This window comes from Balaenoptera borealis (assembly GCF_965194805.1).
Source record: "Balaenoptera borealis genome assembly, chromosome: 14".
Taxonomy (NCBI): Eukaryota; Metazoa; Chordata; class Mammalia; order Artiodactyla; family Balaenopteridae; genus Balaenoptera; species Balaenoptera borealis.
This window is the reverse complement of record NC_138875.1, coordinates 83,841,938-83,861,539: the sequence shown is the minus strand read 5'-3', so window position 1 is coordinate 83,861,539 and position 19,602 is coordinate 83,841,938. Positions and strand designations below refer to the sequence as shown.

The 19,602-nt window shown below is 48.1% G+C and overlaps 1 protein-coding gene and 1 pseudogene across 8 annotated transcripts in view; both read left to right on the top strand.

Moving 5' to 3' along the window:
• The first annotated feature begins 5,063 nt into the window (after positions 1–5,063).
• Positions 5,064–19,602, top strand: part of KDM2B (lysine demethylase 2B) — a 123,944-nt gene continuing 109,405 nt past the window's right edge. The window contains exons 1-4 of one of the 7 annotated variants that reach the window (XM_082355831.1): positions 5,064–5,192; positions 7,193–7,337; positions 10,296–10,374; positions 11,608–11,654. In XM_082355831.1, the coding sequence (XP_082211957.1) occupies positions 5,139–5,192; positions 7,193–7,337; positions 10,296–10,374; positions 11,608–11,654 (325 nt within the window). In that variant the 5' untranslated portion in view covers positions 5,064–5,138. Of the gene's footprint in view, positions 5,193–5,651; positions 6,129–6,496; positions 6,527–7,192; positions 7,338–10,295; positions 10,375–11,607; positions 11,655–19,602 lie in introns of those variants that run through there. The other 6 variants (XM_082355835.1, XM_082355825.1, XM_082355832.1 and 3 more) reach the window with 6 other exon arrangements.
• Positions 17,152–18,156, top strand: LOC309611477 (RNA guanine-N7 methyltransferase-activating subunit-like protein pseudogene; annotated as a pseudogene). The gene has a single exon. The product of its transcript is annotated as an RNA guanine-N7 methyltransferase-activating subunit-like protein pseudogene (transcript).

Sequence of the window (19,602 nt, the reverse complement as noted above, 5' to 3'; positions counted from 1 at the left end):
CCCGGGTGTTTCTTTGCAGGGCGAAACTCTTTCTTCTGGGGTGAGAACCAAAGGTGGCACTGGAAGGTTTGGGGACCTTTCTAGGCTTTTCATCCGTCCCTGCTTCATCTTTCCAAATGAAGTGAATGCAAAGGGCATGATCGTCCCTGAAAGGGTTAACTGCCAGCCCGGCTGTCCAGCCCTCTAGGATTGCCAACCAATGATAACTTAGCATGATGAAGTAATGCTTGCATTTTGAGTTCCATTGGTTAACACACTTGTCCATAAATCCAAAGATGCAAGTTTTGAAAGTATCTTTGAACTTTTATGACTCTCTTCCTGGCGTTAACCCCTTGATTAACTCACCTGTTATTTCCAAGATTCCTTCCAATTCTCACGCAGGAAGAGAGATATTAGAATATGCAAAACTCTAGACATAAACCTGTCTTCCCCAAATGACCAAAGCCCGACACTAAGGCCATGTGTAATTCTGCTCTTTCTTACTCAGATACTTCAATCCACAAGGACTGAGGAGCAAAACAAAAACCAAAACAAACAAAAGTCTCTGGGAACTACACCCACTTTAACTGTAATAGTGTGTGGTCTGTTGTCCCAGAGTACTTACTGAATTGCAAAAATAACACAAAATATGGCAAAACTCTAAGGTTTGGAAAAAGTAGGTGCTGGATACACAAATCCTTGCTATATATATATTTATTTTCTATGCGTTTCTTTATGTTTGAAATATTTGATAAATTTAAAAGGGCATACTGGTTGTTAAAAATGCAAGTAATATATAAGTATAGACTATATAACCCCCTCAAAATTTTCTCCTCTCCTCAGAAGTGATCAAACAATGGTTTGTTATTCTATTCAAGCCTTTCTTTCTCTTTCTCTCTTCCTTTCTTTCTTTTTCTCTTTTGCATATCTATACGTTACCTATATATAGTTTGTTTTAATATAAATGGGATCATTACATACATGTTATTCTGTGACTTATTTTGTTTCTTAACCAATCTTGAATTTTTCTGTATCACAACATTCAGATTTACCTCATCCTTAAATATTTTAGAATGAGGCAGTTCTACAGATCACATTAAGTGAAAAAGGAAGGGGAAGGACAGTGTGTATATTTGTGTGACACAATAATGAAAGAAGATACATGTAGATGTTCGTAAGAGCATAAACCATTTCTAGGAGGATACCCAAGAGACTTGCTAAGTTTTCTGGGGATGGGAGTGTGGAGAGGAGAAACTGGGGGTGGGAGAGAAAGAAAGCAATTTTAAAACAATTTTTAAATAGTAGAACATTTCATAAATACAATCGAATTTATAAAATATTTATGTACTCTTAAAGAATTACACTCAGCTGTCCACCATCTAGATTAAGAAACAGAAAATCACCAGTACCTTTCACTGTTTATATTCCCTGCCCCAGAGTTGAGTTTTTTCCTGCATTTTGTGTTAATCACTCCTTTGCTTTTATTTATGCTTTACCACTTATGTATTTATAACTAAATAATATTTATTTGGTTTAGACTGGCCTGATTTTGAAACTCATAGGCTCAAAAAGCACAAATAAAATGAAATTCAATTTTGAGTAGGTAATACATCTACATAGTATAAAATTTAAAAAAGCACATATAAAATGAAATTAAATCTATAAGGTTCAAAATCAGGCAACACTAATGCATATACATGGTAAAAATTTCACACTGTTCCAAAGAAAAAGTTTTCTTCTCTTTTCCCAGTTCTTTTCCCCATTCAAAAATTGTATTTCTTTCCAAAGAAAATTTTCTGTGCATATAAAAAAAATATGTAGATATAGATATATCCCCTTTGGTTTACATAAGTGGTCATCACAATTTAGTATTATTCTGCACCTTGTTTTAATTTAAGGATATCATGAAATCATTTTACATCAGTATATATAGAGCTACCTTATTCTTTTTAATGATTTGATAGCATTTCATTGGGCAGATAAATGGTCCAAGAATTATTTAATCAGTTCCCCAACTTTTAGATCGTTTTCAATCTTTTCCTATTGGAAACAGGGCTACAATGCATTGCATCTTTGGGTTTGAGTCTGACAAGAGGATATATATCAGGAAGTAGTTATCCATTTCTAAGGCTTCCTGCCCCATCACCAATTATCTGTCCTTGAGAAGTTTATTTGTCAGATCTGCGTAGGTGGGACAATTTTATATCTGACTGGCATCCCCAGGTGCCTACAGTGCCATGCTCTTGGCAGGCACTCAGAATGGGTGGTTTAAGGGCTAACACTCCAAACATTCACATTGTACCAGATGGCTCCTTCTAGAAAACCTTTGCAGATATCCCTGGCCTCCTTCCCCCAAGATAAACTCTGGAAAACACTCTAAGGTTGCACTGTCCAGTAAGATAGATACTAGCTACATATATTTAAATTTAATTAAAATTAAATAAAATTCAACATTCAGTTCCTTAATCCCACTACCCACATTTCAAGTGCTCAACAGTCACATGTGTCTAGAAGCTCCTATATTAGACAGCACAGAAATAGAATATTTCCATCTTTATGTTCTATGGGACAGCCCTGCAGGGAGTTATAGTGAGAAGCCTGTGGGCTCTGGATTCCTACAAGCCCTGGGTTCAAATCCTGTCTTTGCCATTTCACAGCCCTAAAATGTGGGCAAGTTACTTGACCTCTCTGTGAGCCTCAGCTGTAAAAGTGGGCAATTACAGACCCTCCCTCATAGAACTTTGATGAGTATTCAGAGATAGCAAATGTGAGAGGCTTTGCTCAAAGACATAGTAAGCTCTCAAAAATCAGCAGCTATTATAATTATACATGAATATGACAGCTTCAGTTTCTCACAGTGTGAAAATGCTGGATTCTGAGAGTTCCATAGAGTATCAGCCCTTCCTAACTTGCTTGGGAAGCTGGCGGCCCACCCCTTGCCCAGCCTGGAGTAAGCCTACAGTCGGAGCTGGTTTTTCTATCTTCTGTCTTTAGAGCACAGAGCTGCTCAATCAACCTTTGATGAATGAAGAAATGAATGAAGGGGGCCAATACAGCCAGGATCTGACTGGGCCTTTTGTTAAGAAAGAGCAAGAGGCTCCAGGAAGTCATTATTATTATGTTTCAAATACAACTGGCCTGGTCTTTTTTTTCCTGCAAGACAAAACAAACAAACAAACAACCCTCTCCTGGGGAATCACCTTAAGCTTCCCTCCGCTCTCTCACCTACAGTCCACTCCTCGGGGACAATTAGCCAAGGAGCTCAAGGGTCTTGGCCCTTCCCCCTTCGGCCCAACATAACCTCCTCCCCCCACTTTGAGCAAATGCCTGGAATTCTTTCAACAGGAGGACAAAGCCTTTCATCTGCCAATTACTGATAAAGAGAAAATGCAAATATTGCTGGGAAGGTGATCCATCAAGGGCCCAACATTTATTGAGTGACCACTTGGTAGCGGGCGGCAGGGTAGGCATTCTGGGGGCGTCAAAGGGGAACAAACCCCCGGCTGGCCCATTCTTCTCTCTGGTCTGTGGTTTCCTGGCGGTTTGTAGAGGGAGGGGATTAAATTAGGTGACTACTCAACCCCTTCCCACTCTGACAGGCCAGGAACTCCCCATCGGGGTGATATATGGACTTAACTGTTTTTACACTAAGGTGTCTGCCATTGGGTCTTTTCCTGATACCAGCTTTTGGGGGCACCATGAGACCACATGGGGAGGCAGTAGGGTCTTTGGGAGGAAAGGAGCATTAAGACCAAGTGTTTTATTTCACAGTTTAGCTTTACTGCACTTAACTCATGACCTTCCAGCCCACTGCACCCTCCTTTGAACACGTTTATCTCATTATGTGGGAGCAGTGAAGATGGTCAATATCCAAAAAAAGGATGTGATGGCACAGCCAGGCTCCAGTCTGAGCCCCAGCAACCCCATTTATATAAGCTGTGTGATCTTGGGTGATTGGCCTTCCCTTTCTGAGTTACAGTTTCCTTATCTGCAAAATGAGGAATAACAAAACTCTTTCCCTTAAAGGGTTCTTGTGAGAAAGAGAGAAGCAAATAAAACGGTCCCTGGTTCTTGACAGAGGCTGAAGGCAAAACCCTTCTCACGCCCATTAAGCCAAGGTGGGCGATTTCAGTTTGGAAAAAATGTTGATGTTCGCCAGCTAGTGGACTTGGATTAAAACAGACTTCAAAGAGTCGTCTTTGGAGGGTAGGTGGAAAAAAATACAGAAAGATAGGACAGGAAACTTCAAGGTGAGTGAGGGGGAAGCTGTCTCTTACGGTGACCAATACTGAGCTGACGGCTCACATCTGATCTCTGATGGGGAAGCCACTTCCTCTCCACTTATCTGTCTGATCACTGTGTTGACACGGGGAAGATATGAGGGTAGAGCAATCATCCAGATTCAAAACTTCTCTGAGCCTCAGTTTCCCATCTGCAAAATGATTTGCTCCAACTATCCCACAGGGTTCATGAGAGAAGCAAAATTAAAAGTATGGCAAGTTTGTTTGCAAAGCCTGCTATGAGCAGGTATAAGACTCCTTTACTGTAGCGCTGGTGCCATGTCATCTCATCGTGATCTTTACCTCCAAGATCAGGCCTAGTTGGGCTGGAAGAATGTTTAGGGCCAGCTTTCCTCACAACTAAAGTCGACCTGACTGTTGTTCATGATGGACTTAACAGGATAACACGTTTAGGATTCCAGTTTTGGGGGTGGTCACAGTGAACTAGGTATGTGGACAGCATACCGAGATCTAATGATACTCCATATTTGTATAGAGGGTGCCCATACCTCCGCCAAGAAGCGCTGTAGGCTTAATCAAGGGGTGCCCAAAGTTCCCCGCGCCCCTTCCCAGCGCCTTGCACCTTTCCACCGACATTTCTCCTGTAAACCGCCAATAAGGGCTTACCCTTCGCATGTTTGCCAGCTGCGTTAGGAGGCGCCAGATCCGATTCTCTCGGTAGTTCACTCCTGAGCATCTATTTCCTCCGCTTGGCGAGCGCAGGGACCTTTAAAAAATGTCCAACTTCTCTTCCAGGGCTTGTCGCCTAGTAAAGGACTCCACAGACGCGGGCAGAGTGAATGAATGAAAGGCAACGTCTTCCGGTCAGCTCGGGTCTGAAAAGGCTTTGGTCTGGCTGTATTTCCTGTACCTGTGTGTATGTGGATCCTTATCTTTGAGTCCAGGAGTTTAAAAGCTATGCAGTCCGTACAGGTATGGAGCTGCGCTAATTTCTTCCTGAGCCCCCAAATGCCTCCTCCGTATGGCAGGTCCGCTTATGGGGATCTAGAGAGGACCCCCCCAAAAAAAGACGTAGTAGAAAATAAAAAAAAAATTATATATACACAAAATGTTTTGAATTTGGGTCGGCCACGTAGGTAACGAGGTGGGGTGAGTGAAGGAAGAGGAAGAGGGGTAGCCCGTGGGGGCCGTGGGCAATGGGGGCAGGGGGATTGAGGTGGGAGGTCGTTTTTGGGGGGTGCCAGGCCCCGGGGGCTTTCACTCCAGCATGCTCGTCTTGCATTTCCGCGCCTCCCGCTGAGGCCAGCCGTGCAAATCTGCACCTCCCTCCCCACCCCCTCCCTCCTTCCCTTCCTCCCTGCCCCGCCATCTCCGGGATGCGCCCGCCGCCTGCAACTCAGCCCTTCCAAAAGTCAGCTCTGCACACAACTCCCGGGCGGCGGCGGCGCCTGCGTGCAGAGGCGCACTCGTGACCCAACAACAAAACAGCGATGCCAGGGCGCTAACGGCGCCCGGTGCCTCCCGGGCGCCCTCCCCGCCCCACACCTCCTCAGGCCACCGCCCCCGCCCACCCCCATCCCGGGCCGAGTGCCCCCCCCAAGCCGGGCCGCGGGCTCGGAGCGCGATCGGCAACAATGTTTACGTTCCGGGGATTATGACGTCGACGCCTCCCCCCACAACTGCTGAAAATGGTTTCCTAGGACTTTGCAAACGGATCTGCTTAAGTGTTGGTGCAAAACTTTGTAGATCTCGGCTCTGGCTAGCTTTATTTATTTATTTTTTGGTTTGTTTTCTTTGGTCTTCCCTCCTTCCCCCCTCCGCCAAAATGCAGGGGGCAGGAGTGTTGACAATTAATTGGTGAACTCTCCTAAAAAAATGGAGGCAGAGAAAGACTCTGGAAGAAGATTGGTGTGTAGCTTTTTTTTTTTTTTTCCAAATCTGTATCTGGTATATGATAGATCTATTTTTTTTGTTGTTGTTTCTTGCTGCCTTTTCTTTCCTTTTCTGTATTTTGCAAGAGGACCGGAAAAAAAATATAATAAATTGCATGCAAAAGGAAGCAAGCAGCTTACTCCTCCAGTCCCTTGTGAGGCTCAGAGTCTCAGACACTTAAGTGGGGAGGTGGTAGCGGGGAAAGGCGTGGAGGGGGGGGCTCAGCGGGCTCGGGGTTCGCCCGGAATCTGGGGGGCTGCGGGGCTGGGCGCTCGGCGGTGGAGGGAGGAGGCAGGGGATGCGGGGAGTGGCGGGGGATTCTCCTTAGGAAGTGAGTGTGCGCGCGCGCTTGTGGGGAGATGAGACAGCTGCTGGTGCGTTTTGGGGTCTCCGATGGGAGCTTTGTGGCGGGCCGTCTGCCTCTCCCCCTCCCAAGCCCCGAACCCCCCCTCCCATCTCTTCTTCTTGCACTGGCGGTCGGTCGGCGGGGGCGGCTGGGGTCTCAGCCCTTCCATTTCAGCTTTCCAGCTTCCCCCGTAGCTCGGGGGCGGCTCCAGGCTTAGAAATGCCGCCGGCCCCCGGTTCCGGCTTCCCGGCTCTGCCGCTGTGGCCGCCAGGGCTGCTGTTAGCGCCGAGCCGGGCGCTGCGGCGGCTCCTCCCGGGGCCTACAAATGCCCCGCCAGCCTGTGCGCCGAGCCCCCCTCGCGGGTTACATAACCAGGCTCCCGGCCGAGTGGGCAAAACCTAACACCTCTCGGGGGTGGGGGGCAAGGGAGACTCCCCCAGATATCCCTCCCATGGCCTCCAAAGATGCAGGAGGGGAGTGCCCTGTTTAGGGCGCAGCTTGACCCTGGGGGCGCGGGCCCCTCTCATTATCCCCATTTTCAGCATCTTTGGCTTTTGCGCAAAGTTGCTCCGGTCGCAGTGGTGGGGTGCAGGGGGCGCGCGGCTCCTGCACCTGTTCGAGCTGCGCCCAGGGTGAGAGGCGACCCCCACTTCCCCCAGTAATGTCCCGGGCTCTCTGGTTTGGGTCCCTGCAGCGCCCGATTGACCGCCAGAGATACGACGAGAACGAGGACTTGTCGGACGTGGAGGAGATCGTCAGCGTCCGCGGCTTCAGCCTGGAGGAGAAGCTGCGCAGCCAGCTGTACCAGGGGGACTTCGTGCACGCCATGGAGGGCAAAGGTGAGGCGCCCCCTCCTCGGGAAGTCCTCCGCGGCGCGGCCCGAGCGCACGTGGGGAGGGAGCTGCCGGTGGCTGGGTTCGTATTTCGCGCCCGCGTCCCCCATTCCAGGGGATCCGGTGACGAAACGAGGCCGAGCACTGGGGGGGTGGGGTGGGCTGGGTGGCGAGGGAGGAGGGCAGGCGGGAACCGGGGCTGGGCGTGGGCCTAGGCCCGGCCCGCGCCCACCACTAGCCCCAGGGTGGGTAGAGCCAGGGGGCCGGCGGACTGAGGGACCTGGGGACCGACGGGCGGACAGATGGAGGGCGGGTGCGCCGCGTTCTACCCCTCCCGGAGCCGGGCCAGCTCCTTGCGCTGCACGAGGTGCAGCCGATGGGCTGGAGCGGGGCTGGGGCACCCCAGGGGCAGTGGGGTGGGGGACCCCCAGGCCTGTGGCCTCCCAAACCCCATGCCATTTCGGGCCCTGCCAGTTAGGACCTGGCGCTGGGGACGCCCCCGGTCACTTAGTGACACCTCCTCAGGCCTGGGGTCTGCTGAGCTCCATCACCTCGTGAACCCTGCTAGATTGGAGCAGGGTGGGTGAGCCGGAGTTGTTGGCTGGCCCCCGCTTAAGCCTGAGGTCTCTAGCCCTGCAGCCCTGATGCTTGAAGTGGGGACTGTGGGTAAGGGGGTTATCCCTCCATCAGGCTTCAGGCTGCCCCGTGGCAGTTTGAGGTGAAGACTTGGGGCACCCCCCCTGGGAAGCAGGGTCTCTTCCCAGGGCTGAGGCCTTGCGAGCTCTGTCCCTCTTGTGGGCCCTGACAGTTTAGAGCAGAAGTTGGAGAAGCCTCTGGGGTTTGGGAATGTCACCCTAGCCTAGAGACCTTCAGGGCCTACCTCCCTGACCCTGGTACTAGCAAAGTGTCTGGGAGTGTCTTCCAGACTTTGAGGTGATGCTCTGGCTTGGGTCTAAGGCCTGTAAGGCCCCTGGTTTGACCTGTGGGATTGGGGTTTTGGATTTGCCCTGCCTACTTAAGCATCTCCCTATGCCCTTCTGGGGTTTGTAAGTTCATTTTTGCCCCTCAGACATTTGGGTTTCCTTTATATTACTCTGTTTCCATTTTGTTTATCCCCTTCCCCCTTGGAAAACCCTCCCATCCCTCAGGAGCTGATCACTGGGCAGCGCCTCCCGCCTCCAGGTTCCGGTTGAGTGGCTAGGGCTATAGGGTTAGCCCCTAGGAGAGACCGCCTAGCTTTGCATTTTTGAAGTTTCTCTTTTGTGCCCATTGCTTCCTGGAGTGCTGGGCTTCGGTGGTAGGGGGTAGTTGTGAGGGGAGGGAAGAAGAAGTTTCTTCCAGCCTGCCAGGTCTTAAGAGCATTGCACCCAGAGGCCAGACAGTTCAGGGGTCTAGTCTCAACTACATTTAAATTTCCTTAGCACAAATGGGATTTTAATTCCTCTCCTTCCCCATTTTTCTTGAGTCGTTTGGCAGATCGTAGGAGAAAACAGTATGCAACTCTTCCTGGTCATTGGTGAGGAATTCTCTGCCCAGGATCTCAGTGTTTTCTCAGGCTCATTTGAGGAAGTTGAAGCTGACCCTGGGGGTGGACTCTGGGTGTGTGTGTATGGGGTGGGCTGGGGGTGGGTTTCCAGCGAGGGAGAGCCCTTAAATCTGCTGTCCAGGCTCCTTTCAAAGGAGAGGGCTCTAGGGTTTTTGGTTGTTAATTCAGATCTTGCCCCAAAACTCGAGGGAGGAGCTGAGAAACAGAAGGAGCCCTTAGCCTGGATTCAAAATAGAAGCTTCTTAAACTTCTCTGCCTTTAAATCCTTAGGAATCCCCATTCACTGGGAGCTCCTGGGGATCTGAGCTGCTAAGGTCAGGACTTTCCCCAGCTCTGGTTTTGTTCTCTCTCCTCTGAGCAGAGTTGCCTTGGCCTCTCCCTACCCCCACTCCCCCAAGCTGCCCTAGTGAACTGTTCCCTGGGGCAGGGGCTTCAGTGGCCTGGGATCTCCTCTATCTCCCTTCTGACTGGCCAGGGAGGGCTTGTGCCTTTGTGAATTGCTTCAATTACCTGAGGATTTGGGGATGTGAGGATTTATCTCCGCCTCCCTCACCTCCATATTTAGGGATATGGTTGGGTCAGATCCCCTACTTTTGGAACTCAGGAAGATAGAAGCTAAGGCTTCCTTCGTGCTCTAGGGCTTTCGATAAGGATATTGGGGGTCTACACTAGACAAGCGTCAGTCAGACAGAGAAACTACGCGGTGTATTTTCTTCAGGCCTCACTATGTCCCCTTCACACAGCCTCCACCTGGGGAGAATCCCTCTTGGTTATCCAGCTGAAGCTAGTGTTCTGATGGCTGCAGCAGAATTTCACTATTAAGACAGCAAAGCTGTGCCCAGTTCCCTAGTTATTTTGGCACCAGATACACAGTTTCCAGGGAAACCGGCTTTTCCCCCCTCCCCTTCACCATGCAGGATATTACAATAAGATCTTCCCTGATGCTCAGCTACAATGAGAACCCTCCTCCCAGCCTCCTCTCTGGGGCTTCAGATCCTCCCAGGTGGCATTCTTCAATTTTGCAGTTCCTTTACTTTCTGAGCTCAGCTTGGGATGTGTTTCTCCATCCGTCCCTCTCTTGCCATGATAACTGAGCTAGCTGTGTGGGGCTCTTTCATGAGGCTCCCTCCCCAGTCCTCTTCGGCCTTGGGCTGTTCATTGACAAGTTCTGACCCTTGGGGCATGCAGGCAATGACTGAGTAGGCAGAGGAGCTGACAGTTGGCATGGCTTCTCTTGGGCTTTGCCTAATCCATTTCCTTGTCATTTTCTAGGGAGCTCTTGCCCTTTGAGCTGGTGCCTGCATCTAGTATAACCCCTGCCCCTTCCTCCATCATTTTTCTTCCCCTAACCAATGGATCATGGTTCATTTGCTCCTTCATGACTTAACCAACCTGTTTTAATTCCAATCTCCAAACAGATTTCAACTATGAGTACGTGCAGAGAGAAGCTCTCAGAGTTCCCCTGATATTTCGAGAAAAGGATGGCCTGGGAATTAAGTAAGTTGCTGAAACCAATTGCTTCTTCCCCTGTCTCCTTCCCTAACACAGTTTGTAGCTTGGGATGGATTTCTTCCACCCTTTTCCTTACCTCTCATCACTGAGAAGGATTTTTCTTCATTATTTGGGGATTGTATCTCCTTATTCAAGGCCTGACAGAGGGGAAAAACTCTTTAAAGATGAGTCTGGATTTTCAGAGAATTTGGATGGAGAGGTCACAGGGTACTTAAACAGCGTGGACTTTTTCCCCTGACCCACCCCAGTTACACGCAGTGACTTCCTGAAGAGAATTGTGTCCTCCCCCTGAATCAGGAAACTGAGGCAGGGCCTGAGCTGCAAAGGGATTGGCCAGCTTCTGGGCCCAGAGGCAGGACACCTACATGCATATTTTCTACTCAGACTCACACTATGTGGGAAACTGGCCCTTTCTGTGGAGGGTGTGTTTCCTAGGATGCTAGGCCCTTGTCTCCCCTTTCGGCTCGGGCCCCAGCACCTGCCTCCCATGGTGTCCTGTCTGGTTTACATTCTCTTCGAGATCTGTCAGAGCTTCCGCTGGGGGAGAGAGCCATCCGGAGGCTGGATGGAAGAACAGGTTTCTGTCCCTTGGGCAGGGGTGGGCGGGGGGGGAAGGTGAGGGTTTCATCACAGACTCCCTCCCTCCACAGCGTCTACTGCCAGTCATTCCTACCAACAGAAATTAAACCTTTGGCATCACTATTAATTAATAGTGAACCTCATCACAGTCGTCATAGCCAGTGTCACCAAATCCCTGGAATTGATGCGATATGTTTTTTTTTTCCTCTAAACTTAAAAGGGGTCCCTCCCACCCTCCATACAACTCCTTATGGAGAGTATTTTCTAGAAGAGGAGCCACAGAGAGGGCTACCCACCCTAAAAGAAAGCAAGTGTTTGAATGCCCAACTCTGGCGCTTACCTTGACGGTACACTTCAGTCTTCCCCGGATAAGCGGCAGGGGGACAGTGGATGTCCATCCTCTTCTCTGTAGCTATGCTGAGTTCAGGTGTCAGGGAGAGTGAGGGGTTTGGTTTGCCGTTGAGGTGAGGAAGCTGCTGACCGTTTTGGGGGGTGACCCTCCCGCTGAGTTATCCCATTTTGGATTCCCAGCATGAGAACCAGGCAACTCTCTTGGAAAAATGGCCTCCCTCTGCCCCCATTGTTGGGTCTAACCCTGTTATTTCTTCTCATCAAATGTCTGTGTTCCTCTTTTTCGAGGATGCCTGACTCTGATTTCACAGTCCGAGATGTCAAACTCCTAGTGGGTAAGTTGCTGTGTGTGTGCGTGGCCCAGAGATGCTGAATTGGGGGGGGCGTGGTGGTGGCGGGGGACGAGGCCTGTACCACCTGCCTGTTTGGATATTTAGCTGCCTCTGAAAAGAAAGTCCCCATGCGAGGAGGCAGGAGCAGGTGTGAGCTGCAACCGTCTCGTTCTGGAGAACAGGTCAGATTGCAAAGCTGTAAGAAGCTGTATTAGAGAGTGTTTGCCAGTGCAGTTTTATGAGGCTGATTTGGACCCTAGCCTCCAGCTTGGGTGTCGTCAAGGCAATCTTAGATCTCTCCTTTGCGTTTGTTTGTGGGTTGCTGGGTAAACACTGGGTGCTGTGTGACCCCTGAAAGACTTTCAGAACTTTCAAGGGGAGGGATCATTCTTCCTGCTTCCTCAGGGTTCCAGACAGGTCTAGGGCAGAGCTTGGTGCTGAGCACCTACAGAGCTCGGCTGGACTCACTGAGTGCCCCGGACTCCTGACCAGGTAGCGGGCTGCCTTTCAGATTTTACAGGAAGTTGTTCAATACATCCATTCTTTCCAAAAGTGTTTCTCAAGTAGCTCCTACGTGGTAGGCTAATTCAGAGCTGTGAGCAGGACAGGCAAGACCCCTGCCCTCTTGGTTGGAGTGACAGGCAACAAAGAAATAAATAGTTTTAAAAAATTTACATCTTTTCAGAGGGTGACAAGGGATATGAAGAAGTAAAGCAGGGTAATGGGATGGAGCTTGCTGGAGCTGTGTTTTGTTTTAGATGGGGGGTGGTCAGGGAGGGCCTCTGGGTGGAGGTGATGAGGACGTTTGGACAGAGACCTGACTGATGAGAAGCCAGCTGTGGGAAAGGACATTCCAGACGGAGGAATGAACAAGGGCAAAGGGTGGGGGAGGAATGGAAGGAGTGAGGGGGGAAGTAGTAGGAGAGGTGGGAGAAGTTGCAGGGCCAGGCCCACGTAGGACCTTCTAGGCCCTGGTGGGGAATTGGGTTTAACTGCTGGGGTGATGGGAGGCCACTGGGGAGTTTTAAAGTGTGGTGAGGCGGTAGCTTTGTGATCTGATTATTTTCTTGCGGGGGGGAATTAAAAATATTTTTAAAATTGAGATAGAATTCATATACCATAAAATTCACCATCTAACCATTTTAAAGTGTGCAATTCAGTGGTTCTTTTTTTCTTTTTGGCCACGTTGCATGGCTTGCAGGATCTTAGTTCCCTGACCAGGGATTGAACCTGGGCCACAGCAGTGAAAGTGCCGAGTCCTAACCACTGGACCGCCAGGGAATTCCCCAGTGGTTCTTAATATATTCACAATGTTGTGCAACCATTACCACTAACTAATTCCAGAACATTTTCATCACCCCCAAAGTAAGCCCTGTACCTCCCAATTCCCCTCTCCCTCCATCCCCTGACAGCCAATCTGCTTTTTGCCCTGTGGGTTTGTCTCTTCTGGATATTCCATATAAGTGGAATCATAATATGTGGTCCTTTGTGTGTGGCTTCTTTCACTTGGCCTCATGTTTTCGAGGTTCATCTGTGTTGTAACATGTCTCAGTACTTTATTACTTTTTATGGCTGAACAGTATCCCATTATATGGATAGACCACGTTTTGTTTACCCATTAGTCTGTTGATGAACATTTTAGTTGTTTCTACTTCTTGGGTATTATGAATAATGCTGCTATGACTATTCGTGTACAAGTTTTAGTGTGAACATACATATTCACTTTTTTGGGGTATATACGTAGGAAGGGAATTGTTGGGTCATAGGGTAACTACATTTAATCTCCTCAGGAACTGCCGGACTGTTTTCCAAAGTAGCTACGCCATTTAAAATTCCCATTAGCAACATACAAGGGTTCTAATTTCTCTACATCTTTACCCACACTTGTTATTGTCTGTCTTGTGTGTGTGTGTGTCTGTCTTTTTTTTTTTTTTTAATTAATTAATTTATTTTTGGCTGTGTTGGGTCTTCGTTTCTGTGCGAGGGCTTTCTCTAGTTGCGGCAAGCGCGGGCCACTCTTCATTGCGGTGCGCGGGCCTCTCACTATTGCGGCCTCTCTTGTTGCGGAGCACAGGCTCCAGACGTGCAGGCTCAGTAATTGTGGCTCACAGGCCTAGTTGCTCCGCGGCATGTGGGATCTTCCCAGACCAGGGCACGAACCCGCGTCCCCTGCATTGGCAGGCAGACTCTCAACCACTGCGCCACCAGGGAAGCCCTGTCTGTCTTTTTGATGGTAGCCATCCTGGCGGGTGTGAAGTAATGTGATCTGATTTAAGTTCTATAAAAGATGACTCTTGTGGTTGTATGGAGAATGAAGGCAGCTGACCAGTGGGTGTGCAGAGATCCAGCCTGAATTATTATTATTATTTTTAAAATTAATTAATTAATTAATTAATTTTTGGCCGTGTTGGGTCTTTGTTGCTGCCCGCGGCTTTCTCTTGTTGCCGCGAGTGGGGTCTACTCTTCGTTGCGGTGCGCGGGCTTCTCACTGCGGTGGCTTCTCTCGTTGCGGAGCACGCGCTCTAGGCGTGCGGGCTTCAGTAGTTGTGGCACATGGGCTCACGGGCTGTAGTGCGCAGGCTCAGTAGTTGTGGTTCACGGGCTCAGTTGCTCCGCGGCATGTGGGATCTTCCTGGACAGGGCTCGAACCTGTGTCCCCTGCATTGGCAGGCGGATTCTTACCCACTGCACCACCAGGGAAATCCCCAGCCTGAATTATTGACCCAGAGATGTGTTAACTCAGAAGGGAGAACCAGGGACTTCCCTGGCGGTCCAGTGGTTAAGACTCAGCACTTCCACTGCAGCGGGCGCGGGTTCCATCCCTGGTTTGGGGAACTAAGATCCCACATGACATGTGGCGGAAAAAAAAAAGAAGAAGGGAGGACCAGTTGGCTCTAAGGAGGTGCTGCTGTTGACAGAAGGATCTCAGTTAACTGGTGAGGGCTTCCTCAGGAGATAGATTTTTTTTTTTAAAGCTGGATTCTAGAAATGCTGAAGGAAGTGGACGTCAGAGCAGAAGATGGGGCGATGGACCCCGTAGATCAAATCTTGGCACAGGTGACTCTCTCTGGTGCCTCAACCCACCCCCAGCCTTTGTTGTTGGGACTCAGCTCTGCTGCTTGGCTGAGTGATTTGGGGCAAGCTACTCCTCAGCTGTAAAATGGAGCTAAGAGCAGAACCTGCCTCAAAGAAGGGTCCTGTAAGAGAATGAATGAATGCTTAGCATTATGGCAGATGGCGAAATGGTCCCCATTCTTCTTTTTCTTCTTTTTTTTTAAAATTTATTTTTGGCTGCTTTTTGATTCTTCCTTACCGCGCGCGGGCTTTCTCTAGTTGCGGCGAGCGGTGGCTACTCTTAGTTGCAGTGCGCTGGCTTCTCATTACGGTGGCTTCTCTTGTTGTGGAGCACGGGCTCTAGGCGCGCGGGCTTCAGTAGTTGCAGCACGTGGGCTCAGTAGTTGTGGCTCACGGGCTCTAGAGCGCAGGCTCAGCCGTTGTGGCGCTCGGGCTGAGTGGCTCCGCGGCATGTGGGATCTTCCTGGACCAGGGCTCGAACCCGTGTCCCCTGCATTGGCAGGCGGATTCTTAACCACTGGGCCACCAGGGAAGCCCCCCATTATTATTCTAATGGCAGGATGTGGATCCGATGAGGTTCTCTTTTTTTTTTTTTTTTTTTAAATTTATTTTATTTTTTATTTTTATTTTTTATTTATTTTATTTATGGCTGTGTTGGGTCTTCGTTTCTGTGCGAGGGCTTTCTCCAGTTGTGGCAAGCGGGGGCCACCCCTCACCGCGGTGCGCGGGCCTCTCACTATCGCGGCCTCTCCCGCTGTGGAGCACAGGCTCCAGACGTGCAGGCCCAGAAATTGTGGCCCACGGGCCCAGCCGCTCCGCGGCACGTGGGATCCTCCCAGACCAGGGCCCGAACCCGTGTCCCCTGCATTGGCAGGCAGACTCCCAACCACTGCACCACCAGGGAAGCCCCGATGAGGTTCTCTTTATGGACAAGGATTAAAGCCAGATTCTCAAATCTGGGGATCAGGGAACATCACAAGCTCAGTAATGTTGCCCTCGGTGCTTTTGAAGAATTTTCAAGCCCTTTGTAGTTTTGTTATTCTCTGGTTGTATCCAGGCTGCCTCTTCTTTCCTTGAGCCTCATTCTTCTCATTGTGAGAGCAAGAGGATTCAATTAGATGGTCCTGATGTCCTTGCCGGCTCTCAGAAAAGTCTAGGATGGCAAAGAAAGTGGGAATAGTGAGACTTCCCTGGCGGTCCAGTGGTTAAGACCCCTTGCTCCCAGTGCAGGGGGCACGGGTTCAATCCCTGGTCGGGGAACTAAGATCCCGCATGTCGCACAATGCGGCCAAAAAAACCCCCAAAAAAGTGGGAATAGTAATACCTGCAGCCTATGTCTCTTGGCATTTCTGTAATGATCGAACAGATTGGTGAATATGAAAGTGCTTTGTAAAGGTATGACCCTGTGAAGGATGCCTGTGATGGCAGTTAGCAGCGGGTAGGATTATTCCCACTGAGAGTGCACACAGGCCTCTGGAGAGTGGCGAAGGGGAAGATTTGTCATAGTGACATAAGTGACAAATGTAACTCAATCTGCCCTAAGCAAAGCAGAATTCAGCGGTTTACGTAATAAGTTCAGGATGTGACCTTAGGCATTTCTAGATCTAGGTGCTCCAAGAAGATCTCAAGATCTTGGCTCTTACTTTTCATTTTTGCTTCCCTTTTTTTTGCTTCCTCTTTCTGCTTCATTCTCTGGCAAGTTTCTCCCCACATGGCAGCAAAAATGGGGAGCAAAACCCCACACCCAGCCCAGCTGAACCATGTGGACTGAGAGTGGGGAAGGAGTGACTCCCCAGGGTTGCTGGGTGACGTAACCATGTCCCTAACCCAAATGGGAGTTCTTTTTTTTTTTTTGGCCATGTCACATGTCTTGCAGAATCTTAGTTCCCCGATCAGGGATTGAACCCACGTCCTCGGCAGTGAGAGCGTGGAGTCCTAACCACTAGACCACCAGGGAATTCCCACAAATGAGAGTTCTGCTTTGGATGGCAGAGTATGGGGGAGGCTGGACCATCCCTCGAAGTTAGTGGGGCATCTCAGCCTGTCTTCCAGCCTCTTGTCCCCTCCCCAGGCCCTGTATCTTGGGAGGCGACTGTCTAAGAAGCGGGTTGGTGCACAGCCAGCTATTAGGCCACAACCTGGGGCTACAGACTCTTCTCTAATCTCCTAAAATTGGGCTTTTTTCTCTCAGCCCTGTTTATCTGCCCACTGGAAGACAGGCACCTAGCCTCTGTTTTTAGCTCCTCACCTCTAAAGAACCAGAACAAAAAGTGGCACTTTCCATTTCTTTGGCACTGTACGCTTAAAATGAAAGCTTTTTATTAAAGTCTAATATACAGCTGTTACCTTGGAGAGCTGAAGGGGTCCGGAGGTCCTGTGACGCTGTTCTGGGCCGGAGATCTAAACAATCTAAACATTGAACAGTACAGCTGCCTCAAACCCCTGGGAATTTCAGAATGGCTGACACTTCTGAAGCTGTTCCAAATTTTGAAGAGTTGTTTGCCAGTAGAGTCACAGAAGATGACAAAGAGTACCAGGAATACCTGAAACGCCCTCCTGAGTCCCCTCCAATTGTTGAGGAATGGAATAGCAGAGCTGGTGGGAACCAAAGAAATAGAGGCAGTCAGTTGCAAGATAACAGACAGTTTAGGGGTAGGGATAGCAGACGGGGGTGGCCAAGTGACAATCGATCCAATCAGTGGCATGGACGATCCTGGGGTAACAATTACCCGCAGCACAGACAAGAATCTTACTACCCCCATCAATATGGACACTATGGTTACAACCAACGGCCTCCCTATGGCTACTACTGATAGAAATGTCAGCAGCTTTTAGTAAAACCATTTACTCTGTTAACATGACAAAAGTTTATGTTGTATTTTCTGTTGGTCATAGTTTTACATCTGATTGTAGAGAGTGGATTGATTTTTTTGGAACTTGAGACATTTTTTAAATTAGATCTTACTGGAGAGATATGATGGCTGCTGGAAATATCAATAAATACTCCCCTAAAAAGGTTGTGGCTTATAAAAAAAAAAAAAAGTCTAATATACATATAGAAAAGTGCACATATAGTAATCCTGTAGTTAAAATTTGTATAATTTTAACAAATTGAACACACCAGGGTAATTGGAAGCCCAGGATCAAACCCGCCTTGAATTCCCATCCAGTCACTCCCTCCACTGTTCTCCTGACTTCTTCTAATAGTGTGGATGAATTTTGCCTGTTTTCATACTTTGTGTTAGTGGAATCATACAGGGTGTCTGTCCTCTTTTGGTTTTGGCGTTTTATCACTCAGCCTTGTGTTTACGAGATTCATCCATATTGTTGTGTGCAGTTGTAGATGATTTTCATTGCTATATAGTTTTCCATTATGTGATTATTTCACAATTGATTTATTCATTCTATTAGTGGGCACTTGGGTAACTGCCAGTTTAAGTGCAGTTAACTGCACTTGGGTAACTGTATGCATAGTGCTGCTATGAACATTCTAGGCATGATTGGTGAACAAATGGATGCATTTCTGTTGGGCATATACTTAAGAGCAGAATTGCTTGGGTCAGAGAATTTACATATATGTTCAGTTTTAGTAGATCCTGTCAAGTAATTGTCCAGCGGATTGTTCTGGTTCTGATTGCCCCATATCCTTACCCAGAGTTGGTGTGTCCATCATGTTCATTGTAGTCATGCCTCCACGCTGATGGGAGTATAGTTCTATTTCACTGTGTTTCACTTGGCATTTTTCTAATGATTGATGAAATTGAGCTCCATTTCATATGTTTATTTGCTATTTGGATATCTTCTTTTATGAAATGTTTGATCAAGTCTTTTCTTCATTATTTTAAAGATTGTTTCTTATTTTAAAAAAATTTTTTTATTGAAGTATAGTTGATCTACGTTGTGTTAGTTTCATGTGTACAGCAAAGTGATTCAGTTATACCTATATATATGTGTGTGTGTGTGTGTGTGTGTATATATATATATCAGATTCTTATCCATTATAGGCTATTGCAAGGTATTGAGTATAGTTCCCTGTGCTATACGGTAGGTTCTTGTTGTTTATTTTATATATAGTACTGTGTACCTATTAATCCCAAATTCCTAATTTATCCCTTCCCCCACATTACCCTTTGATAAGCATAAGATTGTTTTCTATGTCTGTGAGTCTGTTTCTGTTTTGTAAATAAGTTCATTTGTATCATTTTTTTAAGATTCCATGTATAATTGATATAATATAATATTTGTCTTTGACTTACTTCACTTACTATGATAATTTCTAGGTCCATCCATGTTGCTGCAAATGGCATTATTTCATTCTTTTTAATGGCTGAGTAATATTCCATTGTGTGTGTGCATATATATATATAATACATATATATATATACACACACACACACACACACACCACATTTTTATTCATTCATTAGTTGATGGACCCTGAGGTTGTTTCCATGTCTTGGCTATTGTAAATAGTGCTCCTGTGAACATTGGGGTGCATGTATCTTTTCTAAATAGAGCTTTCTGTCTTTTCTGGATATATGCCCAGGAGTGGGATTGCTGGATCATATGGTAACTCTATTTTTAGTGTTTGTTTTTTTTTAAATTAATTTATTTTTTGGCTGCGTTAGGTCTTCATCACTGCACACAGGCTTTCTCTAGTTGCGGCAAGCGGGGGCTACTCTTTGTTGCGGTGCACGGGCTTCTCATTGCAGTGACTTCTCTTGTTGTGGAGCATGGGCTCTAGAGCACGTGGGCTTCAGTAGTTGCGGCACATGGACTCAGTAGTTGTGGCTCGTGGGCTCTAGAGCGCAGGCTCAGTAGTTGTGGCGCACAGGCTTAGTTGCTCCACGGCATGTGGGATCTTCCTGGACCAGGG